The sequence below is a fragment of the Corapipo altera genome, unplaced genomic scaffold (assembly GCF_003945725.1).
Source record: "Corapipo altera isolate COAL_440 unplaced genomic scaffold, ASM394572v1 77b, whole genome shotgun sequence".
Classification (NCBI taxonomy): Eukaryota; Metazoa; Chordata; class Aves; order Passeriformes; family Pipridae; genus Corapipo; species Corapipo altera.
Genome location: NW_020884933.1, coordinates 277,471 through 296,616, shown reverse-complemented (window position 1 = coordinate 296,616; position 19,146 = coordinate 277,471). Strand labels below are relative to the sequence as shown.

General features: G+C 49.7%; 1 protein-coding gene across 1 annotated transcript in view; it reads right to left on the bottom strand.

Annotated features, from left to right (window-relative positions):
* The window catches only part of SYT6 (synaptotagmin 6), a 36,364-nt gene extending 29,097 nt beyond the window's left edge, over positions 1 to 7,267 (bottom strand). Inside the window, exon 1 of the mRNA XM_027659823.1 lies at positions 6,842 to 7,267. Within this exon, the coding sequence (XP_027515624.1) occupies positions 6,842 to 6,995 (154 nt within the window). The 5' untranslated portion in view covers positions 6,996 to 7,267. The remainder of the gene's footprint in view (positions 1 to 6,841) is intronic.
* Between the last annotated feature and the right edge of the window lie 11,879 nt (positions 7,268 to 19,146).

The window sequence follows — 19,146 nt, the reverse complement described above, 5'->3', positions numbered from 1 at the left end:
CCGAGCAAATGCTCTCCAGCATCTGAGAGATGAAGTGCTGCATCTGGAGAGGATAAAATGAGGAGGTGCTCTCTGTGCTCACCTCACACTGTGTCACACAAGTGTATTCACTGCTTTGCAGCAGCTACAAACACATGCAGAAAAACAGAGTAATGCAATCCCACAGGCACTGCTGTGCTAGAATTCCTGGGCAATTACTGTTCCATGGAACCAAACAGTCTAGGGCTGTGTGTCTTAATGATGGCTTGGAAAGGGCTTCTATGAACCCTGCTCCCTGGCATCCTGCCTTCAGCTTTGCTGCACAGTTTCCTGTGATGTTGTCAAACATGAACCTGCACTAAACAAACTGAACTAAACATAAAGACACCCTCAATCAGCATCTGCAGCTCCGCTACGCAGGAGACACCCTGCAGGATAACTTTCTTTATTCCTCAGGCAGGTGAAATGTACAGTTAATAATCACTCCAAAAATCCCCTCCCTGACCCTCCAGGATGCCATTTTGCAAGGTACAAGTATAATTAAAGACAATACATGGCAGGGAGACTAATTGCATCTCTCCCAAACAACTGCCGGCGTGATTGCTCTGTTAGTGAGTCCACTGGATTGAAGCAATAAGGGCTGTTGCAGACGAGCTCCCTGATTTTATGACATGCAGATAGGAAGGAAAAATATATATTATCACCCTTGAAAAAGAAATAGCAAATACTAAAGCCAGAAAAAGCTGCCTAACCAAGATGAGATGGGAACCCAGGGTCCTGAGGAAGAATATGTGATTGCACCTAGAAACGGGGAACAGTAAGAAGAAACAGGTAAGAAAAACAGTTAAGGATAGTCGAAACTGTAGTTAAATAACAAATTGCATGAGGAGTGAGACCCTGTTGTGGGTCTGTTTTGTCCCTGCAGAATGAAGACACACATGTGAGAGGATCGGGCTGCCGGCGAGCACACGGGGGGGGTGTGTGCAGCAAACGGAGCGACTCCAGCACGGCAAAGATGTCAAACAACAAACACCTGCAAACACAAAAACGCCAACCACCTTCCCCGAGCCATCCCACGGAACGGCGGGGAAGATCGGAGCCAGGCTGTGCGTGTGCCCTGGTTTGAACCAGCTGGAAGGAAGCACACGCTGGGTTTCGGCGAAACGTCGGGAGGATGCTGAGAGCAGGAGAAAATGTTTCAGCGGCGAAGGCAGAAACTGCTGAAGGAAAATGTTTGGGTTTTTTTAAGGATAAGCGGCTCCATGTTGAGGAAAAAAAAAAAAAAAAGGAAAGAATTATTAAAGTAACTTCAGAAATGTGGACTTACCAGCGCGGCAGCAGCTCCTCAGAGCGGTCCCTGGTCGCTGCCCTCAGCCTGCTCGCGCATCAATTAACACCGGCAGCGATCCCGCCGCCTGTTTCTATGGAGTTGGAGATGCTGAGCCCTGACTGTGCATGAGGCTACTGCAGCTGCATCGGAACAGGCTCCCCCGGTCCGCAAAAAATCTACAAACAGGAGCAGCCTCCCCGCTCTGCCTCGGGGATGAATCAACCAGCAGCAATCAGGAGGCTGCAAACCTGCGTCTATGCAGAGAGGTGCTCACAGGGCTCCTGAACACGCACACTCCACACAGCTCCAGAGGTGCATTTTATTTACCAGGACCATCACAGAGCAGAGCCAGAGGCAGCTGGAGAGTCACAGATCCGCACACAGTACATAAGCAGAGACACGTGTCCACAGACAGGCGATTTAATCCATTTTTCCTACATTTACACAACTGGTTTCAACCCTGTTCCAATATAGTTTTGCAAACCTTCCTCCTGGCAGCAAGGTCTGAACCTGATACCTCCAGGACCTGAGCAGAAACCTGGTTTACTCGATCTAAAGAGCAAATCTGCTGCACGTAGCTCTGGCTGGCTCTTTCCTGGGAGGAAAGGCAAGATCCATTTTACAAGTGCATTACTCCGTGATAAGAAGGATATTTGCCCCAAGGAGCAACTCCTCATATGCCTGGCCTGAGGAAACACAAGCTTCAGTGGATAATATTAGCTTTGCTTGGGTGGCTTTGAGCATGTTTACTGTTATATTGACTTAAAATACACTTGAATGGTGATTCAGAAAACCGTTATAAGGGCTGGTGAGTAAATTCCAGACGTGCCCATATTTCACAGGTAGTGGCTGCAGGCATCCCATATCCATGAATGGGGGTGTAATCAGTTTTCCCATTAGTCAAACTATCCTGCCATGGGATAATTTTTTTTTCCAAGAAAAATACTCCAGAAGCAATTTCTCAATATAAAAATGGTCTTTCTGCACCAACATTCCCGCAACAAAAAATCCTCTATTGCAAGGAAATTCACCCCTTTTTCTGCCAGCAGCAAGAACACTTCTGTGCTTGGTTTAACATTTTAATAGTCTTTGCCAAGTGCCAGGAGGGTGTTCAGCGCTGTACGAGCTGTACTGAGAGTTCAAAAAGAACAGTTCACACAAGGGGCAAAACACTAAATGTGCTCTGAATTACTGGGGGTGAGAGCCCAGGACAGCTGGCAACATGTGCTGGGAACACAGATTATCCTAAAGTCGCCTCTGGTTTTCCCCAGCTGTCCTATTCCACCCTCTCACCTCAGCTTTAAACCCCCTGCACCAGGAAAGCACAAGAGCGTTTTGCAGGGGTGAGCCAGTTCATAAGGGAGGGTTTGAGGAGGGTACACACATTGTGCTGAGATCAACAGGGACTGCTGATCTTTGTGGACTCACTGCATCCTGAGCTTTTCAGAGGGAAGCAAAGCTTTTTACAAGTGGATCATTAAGAAAAAAAAAAACCACAACAACTTGGGTTATTTAAAGAAAGTCACAGCACAGTAGTGCAGCAGGTAGGAATCAAACCCAGGGGTTTGCTCCTGGATATGCTCTGATCCTTTTGTAAATTCTCTCCCATACCCAGGCACCATCCCTTAAATCAGCATCACAAGCCACCTGCTCCACTCACAGAATCATGGAATCACAGAATAGTTTGGGTTAGAAGGAACCTTAAAACTTGTCTGTGTTCCACAGCCCCTGCCACGGGCAGGGACACCTTCCACTAGCCCAGGTTGCTCCAAGCCCCGTCCAGCCTGGCCTTGGACACTTCCAGGGATGGGGCAGCCACAGTTTCTCTGGGCAACCTGTGCCAGGGCCTCCCCACCCTCACAGGAAAGGATTACTTTCTAACACCCAATCCAAACCTACTTTCTCTAGTCCCACTGCAGCAGCTCTGCACATTCATTTCAGAAGGAGTCAAGCTCAAACCTTCTATCCCATCCCTCCACATGATCTCCCAGGCTGGCAGCCTCTGTCCTCATCCAAACCCAGCACTGTGAATCCACAGGGAGCAGGACCCAGCTCAGGGGAATTTGGGGAGTGAGTCAGCAACAAAATTCAGTCCAAACTCAGCAACAACCTGACAAGTCACAGCAGAGTTCATGGTGGTGAGAGCTGTGCAGGGCACAACACAGTCCCAGTTCCCAGGGATTGAGGGATGCTGGAACCAAGCTTCCCTCAGCAAGGTCCACAGAATTCATCCCCCTGGATCAGCCCTGGGCAGGAGCAGGCAGGGAGAGCTCACTCCACTGCAGGAGCTCAGAGCAGCCCACGGGGAATCATTGAATTGCAGAATTCAGCTCAAGAATCCTTTCCTGAGCTGGAAAGGACTCACAAGGATCATCAAAGACCAACTGGCCCTGCACTGGACCACTCCCTGTTTCCCAAAGGCTGTTGCAGCTCCACTCCCATGGGAAGAGGAATTGGGAAGGGGGGCAGCTCACTGTGCTGAGGGGTCCTGCCAGTGGGGGCTCCCCTGCTCCACAGCCAAGGGCTTTGCACTTCAGTGGGGCCGGACCACAAACTCTCTCAAAGATCCAAGAGCTCCCACTGCCCCTCTAGGGCAGAGAATGGCCATGTCCATGCACTTAAGGGACACCACGGGAGTGGTAAATGCTGTCCCCCTGTCACAGGCACTGTCCCTGCGTGCAGCTTGTGCCTGTGCACCAGTGGCACTCCCAGCATCCCTGCACAACAGCTGAGGCCTGGCAGGGAAGAGAGCTATCAGATGGAGGGAGCTCCGGGGGAGGGTTTCAGACAGGCACAACAAAAGGCTGCTGCAGCTCGCTCGATCTCAGGGCCCCCAGCCAAGAGATCAGTTCTATTCCTGGCACCGCCGAGGGCCAAACTGCGGGCGAAGCTCCCCCTCACACCCCCCTGATGCATCGGGACCCAAACCTTCCCCAGCCAAACACCTCATTTTTCTGACATATTTAGCTGCTGGGTGACTTGCCAGCAGCAGCAGCAGCCCTGCAATCCTCCTTTGTTGGGTGTACACAGGAGAAATGCTGCAGCTCCATTTCTCTTGTTGACTTTAAGGAGGAGATTCAGCTATTACATAACCCGAAGGACAGAGAGTAGATGAGCATCTACCTCGTCCACAGCAGCACTTTAAACCATTCAGTCCAAAATGGTTTAAAAAAAAAAGTAATCACTGCATAAAGCCTTACTCTTACATAAACTGTTCAGTAATATTTTTATATTCACGGGGTTTTTTCCACCCTTGGATGCAGTTCAAGAAGGCTGGTGATACTTGGCTCATTTCTTCGCTACTCCACGGCATTCCCTGAGGATACTGCTCCCCACCAACACATGAAACAGCAGAAAAAAACCCCAAACTGCCCCTGTGGGGCTGATGGCAGAGCTGTGCAGGAGCAGCCTGGGTCCCAGCTTTGGCAGCATGGCAGTGCTTTGTTCAGCAGGAACTTCACCAGGATACTCGACCAGCCAGGCTCATTCAGCCAGAAGTTAATAGATTTATCCAGGAGGCAACAAACTGACCAAGACGCCCGAGACTTCACATGATGATGACAAATAGGGCCAATTTGACTCCAGCAAACTTGGTGTTCATTTGCCAGGGTTGTGCTGTCCCCACGGGGACACTTCAGCAGGAGCCAGGACTCCTCTGCCTTGGTACTGACATGGCACATGCCTCGTGCCATCTGCTCATCTTCACACAACCACGCTTTTTATCTGCCTGCCTTTATGAGGACGAGCTCGCTGGGTCTGAACACAGGACTCCAGGCAGCCCAGAGCAAATTTGCTTAACATGAGACTTCAGGATAAAATGGAAAAAGCACCAACGCAGATAATTAGATAAACATCCAGACACTGATGGGAAAGGTTTCGTACCTCTGTAACTACATTAGTTAACACTTAATGCAAACAGATATTTTCCTGTGCTGGAGCAGTTTTACAGCCAGGTATTGAGAAATATTAGCACATGTTGGGCCCAGAGTGTGTTCTCGATGCTGTCTAGACATAAAAATGGGCCCAGTCGTGCAGAGCAGAGACAACAGCCCTGGCTGTTCCTGCAGCCAGCCCAGCACAACTCACCAGGGCACTGGGGCTGACACTCCAACCAGAGCTCAGAGCACACAAACATTTGCAATGCTAAGGGCAGATGATGATGTGATTGTGACCTGAACACGAGGTCCTGAACAGGCTGCACAAATAAATTCACATCTATCATGTCAGGGTGGACAGAACAAGAGCAGCGCGGGTCTTGATGCTGCAGAGTCAGGAAAATGTTAATTTTGGTGCTGAGGTGAAGAATTCCGAAGTGATACAGTAAGTTATTTGTAATAAGGAAAAGAGCTGCATGGGATGTGATGTGTAAGGACACTAGGAGCCATGGTAAGAGGCCTCCAGAACAAGCAGGTATAAAGCAAAGTTATTAAAAAGAGAATTCAGTTACAGGCAGAGTGGAATGTGAAAGGAAGGTGTTTGGCTGGGCATACCAGCAAAACAGTGCTGGAAGCACCAGTGCAAACCAACAGCTGGCAGAATCCTGGTGACACCTGCCCTGGCTGCCAGCCACATGCCAGCATGAGGGGGGCAGGAAAAAGGAAAGGAAGATGACACAGAAAGACTTGGGCAGGGATTGATGGGTGACTGTGCTGCACAGGGGCTCTGCAGAGTGTGCTCAGGAGAGAAAGAAAGTTTGTGAGAAGTGATGCTGTGAAACCCACCTGTGTTGGCAGGTCATTGCCTACAGAAACCTTAGAAGGATCCTTCTGAAAATGTTGGAATACACATACAGGTCATCAATAATGCTAAAAACCATGGGATTTGGGGTTCTGCTCCTCAGCACATGGGACTCAAGCTTTCCCTGCCAATGCCTCCTGAAGTGACAGCAGGACCTCACTGGAGCAAGGAGGTGTGAGCAGAAATGTATGGAAAATTCCCCCTTTGTAACACAGAGATGCCTCTTTGCTCCCAGAGCATTATTCCTGACTCATCACTGACACACCAGTGTCCCTCCCTGGCTCTACAACCTGAGGAGGAACAACTCAGGCAGTCGTTACAGAGAGTAAAACATGTACGTGGGAGTACCTTCAGATCCCTTTTGGTGAACTAAAATCCATGCAATCCATGTGAGTCCCTCCTTTTCTCAGACTGGGGTAGCAGCAAACAGTTTCTGTCACCTCAGTTACTTCAATAGGCTCTTTACTACTCTTTTTTGTTGGTTTGGTTTTTGTTTTATACAATTCAGGACTCCATGTTTGTGCAAAAGGAACTTCCACAGAAACTTTCTCTCATTAACCAACCCGGAACACCCTGACTGTCCCCCCGTGCAGCATTCCCATTCCACATCAACAGGTGAGGCAGTACTGGCACCCAAAACTTCACCGTGGAACACGTGTAAAGGGAAATAACCCCCCAGCAAGGGTGCCAAGACCAATCCCTCAGGTCTAACACGGGGATCCCAAACATTTCCCTTCCCCTGCGGAGTCTTCCTGCCTTCCACGGGCACCCTCCAGACGGGAGCAGGGACCGTACCTGGCTCGGAGATGATGAGACTCTGGTCGGAAGGCAGCAGGAGGAATTCCCTGCAGGTGTCCAGGTCCAAGCTGGGCAGGCTTTTCTTCTGGCACAGCTCGGTGACGATGTGAACTGCCCTGCGACAGCGGCCGTCGTCCCTGGGACCGCTCATCGCCCTCTCGCATCCTCCGCCAGCCCCTGCTCTCCAAGAAACTTGGGCTAGCAAAAGAGGGTGGGTTTGGTTTTCATCACACGAGCAGCTTCACACCAGTTCCACCCTCTGGCATGGCAGCACCTGCTGGGACACCCGGAGCTCCAGCCCTATGGACCCCGCTCAGAGCTGGAGTCTCCCCCAGCCTCCTGGCCCCTGAGCTCCCCACGGCCCTGCCAGCGCTCCCGGTGCCTCATTGCCTCTGAGATCACAGATCTGTTTACTGCCAAGGCTGCTCCAGACAAAGAACCTCCTACCAAACTCAGTTTCGTGCCCTCCACACGACACACGTATTAAAGCTGCAGCCCAGATAATTCTTTTTAACCCTTTCGTTGCTGCCCTTTCTCCAGGTACAGAGTTTCAAATCCCCATCCCAGAGTGATTTTGCAAACAGAATGAATGCTGAAACCTCCTGGCTGAGGATGGCACATCACCAGGGAGGAGAAACCAGAGTGCTCCCATGAACAGTGCACAAACTACTTACAAGTGCCAAAGGCAACATAAGAAAAGCTGCAGGTTTTATTGATTTGTTTGTGCTGGTCCTAACACACCAGGCTGCAGATGGCAATAGAGATTGAGAACACCATTCCAGCCCATAATTAGATTTCTTTCTTTTTTACTTTCTGCAGTATTTTTTTATTCCTGTTGTAACTTAGCAGGCAGGTCGTGCCACGCGGCACAGCATTTATCTGACAGGCACGGGCCAAGAAGCAACTCTGGAGCAGGCAATTAAAATTATGTACAGCAGGATGACTTCTTGCAGCTTCTACAAATCTAATGAGCCTTCTGGAGAGCCAGGGCTGAGGCTGCACAGGTCCCTCAGCCCCACATGGCAGCAGAGTGTGCTGAGATCATGGTGTTTATGCTCCCTGGTAATTACCTGCTGAAGCACTTGGAGCTGCCACACCATGAGTGTCCCTGGGGTGACACCAGCACCCAGCACAGCACGAGGCTGCCCTGGAGCTTCTCTGACCACCCTCCATCCAACCTCCCAGCAGCTCCATCCCCCGATTCCCAGGCTGGATAATTTCTCCAGCTGTTGGGCTGGTGACTCACTGTGACACAAACGGTGTGGGTGGCACTTGAGGTGCACGTGTGATGCAAAGGCATCTCCCAACGCCTCTGTGAAGCTGCATCAAGGCCCTTTTAGCCCCCCTGGCCCTTCCTTGCCCAGAGTGATGTGTTTTGGACACCTCACTCTCCATCCCTCTTGCCATAGTTCTGTGGCCAGCATGGCAACCTCTGCCTGGCAAGAGCAACTTACCTGCCAAGCACTTCTCCTCCCAAAAACTTCTGTTACCAAGACAACACAAGTGAAACCTTTTATTAACCCAGCAATATCCTACAGCTGGTCACAGAGAGCCACTTCTAATTACACACCAGCACCTCCCAGTCAGTGCTCCATAAACCTGCTGCTGCCAAAAGGTTGAGAACACAACTGCAGGTTAGGAACTGTTTCTGAAGGGTTCACCACCTGCAAGCCAACACCAGCATCACCAACCTCTTGCCAGCAGCCCTGTGGCTTCCAAAGGTCTGTGTTTACCCAGGAGAGATTCCAGACACTGCAAGGCTGGGAACTAAACCAGCAATTTCCCAAGCACTCAAGCTCAGGTATAGTTTGCATTATATTTGATGACAAACTCGCTAAAACCACCCACCTACTTATGTTTTAAGAAACTTGACACTTGAATTACGCCTCAAACCTGCCTTTAGAGATTTGGGTCCCTACAACACCTACCTGGAGCTGGGCCTTACCCTCTACAACCTCTGATGTGTACTGCAGCCTCCCCAAGTTTTTCTAAATGGGAAAGTTTTGCCCCCTGCCCCACAGAAACCTGTAAGTTTTACCCATGGACCCATAAATGATACCCATGGACCCATAAGTGATACCTGTGTCAGCCTTGGCACGTGCACAGGCATCTCAGGTGATGCTTCACAAGAGCTGTTGGCACCTGCCAGGATACCTGAGCTGCCAGGAAAGAAGACCAGGAGCTGGGGAGGGAGCAGCAACTCTCCTCTGCTCCTCCTTTCATTGTCTCCTCCAGGGCATCTGTGTCCCAAACTCCCAAAACCAAAGGATTTGCACCCAAGGGGTTGCAAATGAGCCCCAGGCATCATGTCATCCCTCCAGCACTGCAACAGTTCCTGCCTGAGCCACCAAAACTGGCACCAGGAGAGGAATTCCTGGAATACATCAGTCGAGTGTTGCATTTGAAATTTGAATTTACTTTAAAGAGATTTCAACAGACAAAAAAACACCCCGACCAAACCCTTTGTAAAAAGGTTAATGCCCAATTGAGAGCTTGTAACACAGAAATCAATAATAAAATTCAATTATTTGGAGAAAAAGGCTAATTTTATTATAAAGATAATAGCAAGAACTTTTTACTTTTAAATTTAAAGTCACCTTGGGTCGATTATTCACCTTGATTTACATATCAGAGGATTCCAGGCTCACTGGTATCAATAACAGGAGACCCTGGTATTAGCATCCACGATCCCAACAAATATTTCTTCAGAGCAAAAACTAGACCTTTTTTGCACTTTGTACCTTTGGATTTCTGTCACACACACTCTCTATTGTTCAACACAAGAGGCTGCAAAACAGCTGCCACAGCTGAAAATGCAAACACTGCTTTTCCCAAGCAGGGACTCTTGATCCCAGTTCTCCCTCCCACATCCACACAGACACAGCTGTTGGAATACAGGGTTTTCCCTCTTGTATCCCACTGAGAAGCTCCCACTTTGCCACGTGGAGCAGCCCAGGGTAAGCCCTGGAGAAGCCGGATCCCACCCCCTGACACTGCAGCTCCCACCACCCCCACAGGGAGCATCCTTTTTCCAGCTGCCACAGATTCGGTTGGTACTTGGAGGCCAAACTGTTCCCAAAGTTGTGTTTCCACCTCTTGGGATGAACAACACAGACAAGTGGCCCCCTTCCAAGCTCCAGGGACTTGGGCAGAGCAGTGTTGTCTCACCCACACCCACCCTGGCATTTGGGATTTGCAGTGTCTGGCAGAGCTTTTCCCTGCAGCTGCATTCCCTCAGCATTTCAGAGAGCATGGATGGCTTCCCCTCATTTACCTTCCCCCCATCCAGTGGCCCAATGGCACATCCAGAGAGGCAGTTAAACACAACAGCAGCCTGAGAAGTGGAATAAATTTGGGGGAAAGTGGCTCAACAGACTTGAATTACACAGAGAAATGAGTTATAGGCAACACAGCAGCTCTTGAGTCACCTCTGAAATAATCACTGTGGACAAGAACACAAAAGGAATAAAAACTGTAAGGAAAGGAGGAAAACTGCAGCTTGTGGCAGCTCGAGGCTGCAGACACTGCTCAGGGAGCAAGGCTGGAAGTGGTAAAGTTCCTAATAACCTGAGAGGGAGAAAAGAGGATCATTTTCCTTCCAGTAAAGCAGAAGCCAAGCACCAGAGACATTACACAAACATTTGAGGAATTGGGAAGTTGGGAGCACACTGCAATTGGATTAAGGAGGGTGTGCTCCAGACAGAGCTCATTGGAGGTGATTTACACTGGGGTTTGGTGGAAGCTGTCCCTGCCCACAGCAGGGGGGTGAATGAGACAGGCTCCAAGGTCCCTTCCAACCCAAACAATTCCATGATTCCATGAATGTGGGCTACCAAGCTGGAATCACAATTATATTTGTCCAGCTGAGCCAGAGCAAGTTATTCATTTAATTTGAACCAGGATCTATTTGAAGCTGATATTATTATTATTTTTTTTAAATAATCATCAAGCCTGGAGAGGGAGCAGCAGCGTTTCTTTATGCCAGCTCTAACTAATAGCACGGCATTGTTTACTCTCCCAGTTAATATAATAATTGGAAACAGCTCACAAAGGATTTGGAGCTTCTTGCCAGGAAAAATGACGTTGATCTGGATCCTTTGGCAACGGCAACGTGCCATCTGTGGATAAACACGGCGTGGATTGCTGTGCCCTTAACACACATCTCCGTGGGGGCTGGTGCTGTGGGAAAGGGAGAAACCCAGCACCCTCATCTCATCCCTGCCTGCACAGGGGAGGAGAGCACCCCGTCCTGTGAAGACAGAGCATTAATATTTAGTTTTAAGCCCAATACAATTAAATACCAATTACTCTGTGCTAAGTATCGAGTCTTTTGCACAGAGCGACAGCAGGAACGTAAAGGAGGTGCTGGTTCCCTCCTTGTGTGTGCTGAGTCTCCCCTGGCTGTTCAATCCCTGTGTGAACTTTTTGGGAGCAATTATTCAACTCTAGGCACTCCTCTCCTTGAATATCAAGGGAGGAGGGAGGGGAAAGAAAGAGGAAGGGGAAGGGGAAGGGGAAGGGGTAGGGGAAGGGAAAGGGGAAGGAGAAGGGGAAGGGGAAGAGAATCATCCTGAATTTGTGGCCTAAATTGACAATCCCTGGACTGCAGTGCAAGCAAACTCCAAGATGTGATGTTTAAAGATAAATAACTCATTCCCCTCCTGGGCACAGCACGGGAGGAACCTGCTCAGCCCAAAGGCCACCTCGGCAGGGGGTGGCAGTTCCTGCTGCCAGCTCCTGCCCTGGAGTGCCAGCGAGGCATTCTGGGCATTGGATTCATTGGATAAACGTGGCTCAGTGTCCTGAAAAGCACCGGGTCCAAGAGGCATCGCAGGGTATTGCACACGGAATTGGAGCCCAAAGCCAGGCTGCTCTGGAGCTGTGTGCGTCCTGGCAGGAAGGTTTCCAGGGGCAGGGCTGCCATCAAAAACTTTTTCCTGATGATGGGATTTCTGAAATACATTTTACTGACCTGGAATCTTTGCATATCCTCAAGGCAAAGAGTTATAGAATGATTTGGCAGGGCTGGAAGACCTAAAAAGCCATTTCTGCTCCAGGAGCCTCAGATGAGTGATGGTATCAGCTGGGATGGGATCGGGCAGGGGGTGGCTTCAAGCACACCCTCAAAAACAATAATGAAGGGAGAGCCCCAGGGCCAGGCTGAGGTACCTGCCCAGGACCTGAGGGAACAGCTGGAGCTGTGTCAGGGCAGTTTGGGCTGGATATCAGGGAAAGGTTCTTCCCCCAGAGGGTGGTCAGGCACTGAACAGGCTCCTCAGGGTTTGGTCATGGTCCCAAACTTGCCAGAGCTCAAGGAGTGTTTGGACAATGCACTCAGGGACAGGGTGGGATTGTTGGGGTGTCTGTGTAGGATCAGGAGTTGGACTGGATGAGCCTTGTAGGTCCCTTCCAGCTCAGGATGTTCCATAATTCCATGACCCGACATCCTGGTGCCAGTCCCATGCCAGGCACTGCCACTAAGGGCTGTCAGCCCCCTGTCAGCCCGGGGTTATCTGGGACCTAAATTGCAGGAAGGTTATGGCAGCAAACACCTGGACATGGTACCACATCACAGTAGTGAATATTAGGCTGGGATTAGACCCATTCCAATTCCTCAGCCTGATTTAAATAGTTAGTCCTGTCTCCCCCAGGTCAAAACCTGAATCGTGGCTGTTGTTGGTACACAGCTCTCAGAAAGATCAAAGTGGCCTTTGCCTAAATGTTAATGACAGCCTTTAACACATCTTTTCTCTGAGCACAGATGAAAAACTGCTGCTTTTAGGGTCTCTTTCAACCTTCTGTGATGTGAACACCATTATCAGTGTCACTGCATAATTTATTTTTAAAAGACTGCACTTTGCTCGGAGGCCGATAAAGTGCTGGTGTCAGAACCCAGAAGACAGATTAAAATTTGTCTTTGGTTATAAAGTGCTAAAGATTCCTGGGAAGCCTTTGCTCTCACACTCTCCTCAGCCACTGGAGCTCAAGGAGCAGGAGCCCTTTGATATATATATAGAGAGATATATATATAAAATCCCAGCAGGTTCCAGGTCATCCGCGGTGACATTAAGTGTTTCCAGAGCAGGACAAGGGTTTGGTCAGCAATTCCCAGCTCCAGCAGCCGTGAGATGAGGAGTCTTTTCAGATTTGAAACAGCCCCAGACCACACAGCATATGGCTTTATCTCAGCACCATTTCCATCAGGAAAGAAGAGATTTGGATAAAAGACCCTGGAAAAATTCCATGTGTCTGCACAGTAAGAGACTGAACACATCCATCTGCAACCACCTTTCAGTAACACCTGGCACAGAGGGCAGGAGGTCCAAAGCCCCAACATTCCTTGGAATTATCCCAGGCTTTAAACCACAAGTGTTTTCATGGAAACCAAAAGGCAAAGCAGAATATATTTAATCTCAACCTTCTGGAAGGAACACACCAAGTTGTTATTTGTAATGGGAAATAAGGAGTTTTTTTCCCCTGGTGTGCTTACAAAGCATTTGCTGTATTCTAGTTATTTTTATCCCTCCCAATGGAAATACAAGTAATAAAAATAGGAGTATTTTATAACAGGGAAAACAAAACCAATGGTGCACAATTGTGCCTCGGAGAGAAAATGCTGTAATGTTTTTATTTCAGGAGAATATTAACATGTGAAAAGAAACCTGAGAGCTCTTTGATTAACCTGCTCCATCAGCCTCCTGAGAGCAACATGGATCTTCAGGAGCTGCTTTCCATGTGCTGGTGCTTCCCACCCAACATCCTAAAGGAGGGGGTTGTCTCCTCTCCAATGGTGCTTTCCAGAGGCTGCAGCTCCCAATCCTGGAGTGCTGCTGTCCCACATCACCCCAAATCAGCACCCACATCATCCTTAATCCCCCCAACATCATCACCCTGCATTCCTCTCTGTCATCCCTCCACATCATCACCTCAGATCACCCCACACCATCACCTGGTATCCCCCCACATCGCCCCCCACCATCCTCCCATATCCCTCCAAATCATCACCCTCCATCATCCTCCATCACCCCAACTTCATCACCCCAAATTCTTCCACATCATCCCTCCACATCCTGGCCCCACACCCCCCAGCACAGTCCAGCTCTGCAGTATCCAGCCCATCTGAGCAGAGCTCAGCTCCAGGTCTTTGGCCACCAAGCCTCCTTAACCCCTGTCTGTCTCTCCTACTCCTCCAAGGGCACTTCCCTGCCCTTGGGAATGTGGTGTCAGGTGTGCTTGTGGGTCCACCAGCACAGGCATTCCCAGCTTATCCTGGACAATTATCCCAAATCTCTTTCACGACCCACAGCCAACAATTCGAGTGGTTTTCCTGGCTAGAGACATATGGACCTGATCAAGGATCTGTTCCATGTCCAGCTCACCCTCAGAGCATCCCCTGCAGGGACCTCTCCTGGGAGCCCAGAGCAGCATTTGCAACACTCCTATTAATAAAGAGAATAAAGAGAAAGCCCTTTCCAATCACTTCACTGCTTAATAATCTCCTTCCACAGGTGACAACAGACAGCATCCTAAATGACAGATGTGCTGGCAACCATCTCCCCAAGGATCCTCACAGAGAAACACAACCAGATTCATCTAAGCCATTCAGCACATGGGCCTTTCCCAAGCTTTGGTTTCTGCTGTATCTACTTTTCCCAGAGCTCCACATCCCACCAAAGAGGAGCATCAGGTCCTGCAGTTTGGAATAAGGGTGTCCTTGCCAGCTGCCCATGGACAGAGCAGGAAAGCCCACAACAGAATCACAGAATCACAGGCTGGCTTGGGTCACCTTACAAATGTGGCCCCACAAATCATGTCTCAGACATGATCCCAGAAAGCCTTCCTGTGAGGCCAGTCACTGTGCCCTTCACCCAGGAAAGGCAAGAAGGTCCTTGGAAGCACAGGGCAAGGCAGAGTCTCCAGACCCAGCAGCATAATTGAATTACTTCCCACAGAATTCAGTTTTCAACAGCCAGCAGCAAATAAGATGGCCTGGCACATTTGTGTTCTGCTCAGCCACTAAAAGGATCCCACGTCTGTGTGTAAATGGAGGAGAAATGGATGGATTATAATGGGGCAGAAGATTAAATTGGTTTGACATGTCCACAGTCATCCCAGGAACCAGCAGCACACCGAGCACCAGCTCACTTGTGGTGAAAGGGAACTGAGGAGTTAACAAAGAGCAGCCTGAGCTCTGGACACCAAGCTGGGAAAGGGAACTTCCAAATAACACAGCAGAGCACGGAATGCTGGCAACACATTCTGACTAATCATGTTTTCCAGAGGGAAGGAGAGCATGGCACAAGGGTGGTTAAAGCAGGAACACACTGTAGCTCTGAGAGGAGAACCAGAGCACACACAGGTACCCACAGCCCCATCAGCTGCTCCAATGTGTGCTGAAGGAAGAGACAAAATGTCTCAGTATTCCCAACTTTGGCTCTGCCTGTCTTTCCAGCATTAATTACTGTACCTTAACCCATTCTGGGTAGTTATACCCTTCCTTTCCATTCAGTGCCAGGCAGCAGGATGAGACATGGACACAGTGAAAGTCCAGCCCACACCACAGGCATTATTAACACTCAGTGTCCCACTACAGCTGTGCCTGAGCTTAAAGCAGGTTTAATACATCCAGGGTCCTGATTCAGCACAAAAATCCAGGACTGGAATCCCTGGCAGGCTCAGATCTCACCAACCCTCAACTCTGCTCAGCACCAGGAACACACAAACCCCAGAGAGGCACCAGATCAGGGCTCTGCCTGCAGGTGATGCTCAGACCTCCCATCTCAGAGCACACAGCAAACCTGTGGCAGCTGCAGTGGTTACTGGCTTGGGCACTTGCTCTGCTCATGAAATGGAACCTCGAGACACGACTTCTAGCAACAGAAGGTGACTGAGGAGTCACATCTCCTACCTGGGCAGGTCTCAGCAGTGCACCTGCAGCTCAAACAAGAAGCCCAGGAGAAGTTCTCAAATGAGAAGTTCCTTGGTGCTCCTTTTTGGCACTATCTGCTGACATGTTCCATGCAACAGATTTAAATGAATAAATGGTTCATTTATAATTGCCAGAGACAGGGGAACAAAGTTGGTGACCTCCACAGACACTTACTGAAAGCTCCACCAGCCCACCCATGCCTTGCAGTCACGGTGATGAAGAGGGGGCAGAGGAGGCAGGTCACAGGCTGGGGATGTGAGCTCATGGAGCTTCCCAGGGCAGGAGGCAGGGGATCCTTGCTGCTGCTGCTTCCAGCTGTGCCCAGCATTTCCAACTTTTCCTATGCAAGGTTCAGGAACCACAGCTCTCTGTCAGGGCTGAGATGGAGAAAGAAACGGATGAGATTGAAGCCCCCAGGTTACCACAATCCACTCAAACATGGACACTGGCCCGAGGGTATAAGGAACCACAGATCATGCAGAACAAAGCACTTAGTGCTCAGTAAATTGCTCTTTCCCAAATTGCCTTTCAATGCATTCCATGGGCTGCCACTGCAGCTGGTGATCTCCACGTGATTTCATGTGTAAGGTCCCTTCCAACCCAAACCATTCTGTGAGCCCAAAGTGGTTATAAATCCGTGGCACAGAGAGCTCTGTTTTACATCCAACAAACATTTTCTGTTTGTTCCCCACTTGTCTGTGCCTGTTCCACAGCTGATCCTCATTCCTGGTGGAACAACCAGGCACCAACAGCCCATCCAGGAGGTCTCCACTTTCACATCATCCCTCCCCTTCTGCCTTTCCCTCACTATTGTATTTGCAACCAACTCATCACACGATTTTGCTCCCTGTAACAGCTGGCTCTGGACTATGATTTGAACAAAATAAAGCCTTGGATTGCCTCTTTTCTGATGCATTTAACAAAATCTTTGTCTATTAAACCAATCCAGCAGCAAAACGAGGTTAATATGGCTCTTTCCATCTTACAGACAAAAAGAGCTGTCACAGGAACTCATTAGGAATGAAAATATTTTCCCAGCTTTCCCTGAGCCCAGCACTGCACCCATGAGGAGATGTGTCCTCAGCAGGTCCCTCTCCCACCTGCAGAACTCAAAGCCAAGAGTTTCTTCCCAAGACAAAACTCGTTCCCTCAGAGCCCAGCGTGCAGAGGGCTGGGTTAAGAGCACCATCTGGTGACACGATCCATGTAAGAGATTTTAAGGAATGAACGGGTAATTCACAAATTCTTGGCAGAATGATGCACAACTTACACGCTGGGATCCCCCCCTCCACACAGGGTGTGTGTCCAATGGCAGAAGGCTGCTTATCCAGAGCACTCCCTGCTTCCCAACACAGCTCTGAATTACCTGCACCTTCCCTGTGGTCTTGAGCTGATTAAACCTCAGGTGGGCAGATAATCTGTCTTCATTTAGAACACAGAATTCATCCTGAGCGTGGTCCCTGCACCATCCTGCTGGGACTTGCTGCTGCAACATCTCTTTCCTTTGGAAACATCTGGGCCAGTAGAGATCAAGAATTTACATTTGGGATTGCCTGGAGACACAGACAAGTTCCAAGAGGAAACAGATTATCCAGTTTGGAGTTTTGCACCTCGCTCTGCAGTCAACAGCCAAACCTCTGTGAGATCCAGGGCACAGATCATGTTCTGCAGCCAGTGACTGAACACGGCCCCAAACACAATTCCAAAAGAATGGGGGGTCCAGCTGCTTTCAGAGCTCACTGTTTCCTGACAGGGAAGGGATCTGAAGCAGACACACAGTGCCACACAGATCCCACAGCTTTGGCACAGCCCAAGGGCACATCCCAGCCCCATATTCCCAGCAGTGGAATCCTCAAACGACATGATTTCCAAACACTTCTGAGTGATTCTTCTGCCACAAAAGGCTTTTGTGGTTATCTCTGATATACAAGATAAAAAAATAAAGATACTCTCACCAAGCCAGGTGCTGGGCAGGTTCAGCTGGGGTAGCTGCATCCAGACCAGCTCAGTGGCCTCTGGTCATGCAGGTGGGTCTGGTCCCTCAGGGCAGGGACACCTTCCACCAGACCAGGATGCTCCAAGCCCCATCCAGCCCGGCCTTGAACACTTCCAGGGCTGGAAGATGAGCATCAGTGTCAGGATGAAGCTGCAGATTCACCCCTGAACACCCTGCCAGGTCCTTGGTGAGGAGTCCCCCAGGCACCAGCACCCTCAGCTGAGGTGACCCAGAGCTCTGTGAGTCTTGTTTGATCTGCTCATTAAAGTTCTGTGCTAAACGTGCTCATCTCTGACCTGTTAATGAAAGGAGCAGGAATTTATAATCCCTGTGTTTAGTCCCTGCTAATTTAGCAAACATTATCCTAGTTCCCAAGCATTAACCCACCATGGAGATCACCCAGCACTTTGCTGCAGTGCCAGCCCCTGGAAAGCACTGGAAGGTAATTTGGCAAAGAGCAATTTACTCAGTGTTCAGTGCTCCATTCTGCACAATTTGCTCCACTAACATGGAGGAAAGGACAGGAGAATGGTATGGGATGCAGTTCAGCCCCTGTGAGCCTGCTCAGTGACCCAGAGAGCTCAGAGGGTGAAGGAAATTAATAAGGAGAAAGAAGGCTGTGGAGATCCAGGCTCACCATCTCAACCCTCAGAGAAAGATGGCACTAACTCCAAAATCATATACGTGTCTACAGAGATATCCACATCTCTGGAAGTGTTCAAGGCCAGGTTGGACAGGGCTTGGAGCAACCTGAGATACTGGAAGGTGTCCCTGCCCATGGCAGGAGGTGGAATGAGATGAGCTTTAAGGTCCCTTCCAACCCAAACCACTCTGGGATTCTATAATTGATGTGAATTCTACAATGGCAGCACGGGGTTGAACAGTTTAGCAGCAGTTTCTGACTCTTAGTAGAATTTTGGGACGGGAAGAGGAAATTCAGATATGCTCTCCTGGAGGGGAAATAAAAATTGGCAACTGCATTGCAGCACTGAGTGATGGGGTGAAGAGCTCAGTGTCACTGGAGCAAGGCAGGAGAATTAAAACCTGGATGGTAAAGGAAAAAAATCCAGGTAAGCCTACGGAGGGAATCCAGGGGCTGAGTGGAGTCAAAAAGAGGAGCTGAAAGCAACAGATGCCAGTCCAGCCACAAGGGCCAACACCAACCCACCAAAAGAGCCAGAGCAGATGGGCTGGCAGAGCTGGAGCAGATGGACTGGGAGTGCTCTGGACACAGCGAGGCAGCAGCTGGCAAAGAGAAACAAAACACCCCTCTGAGAACTCCCCACTGCTCCTCCTCTGCCAGCAGAGCCCCCGGGTCTGATCCGGAGGGGTCGGGAGGGTGAGCAGGGCATCCAGCCACCCATTCACAGCCAGCAC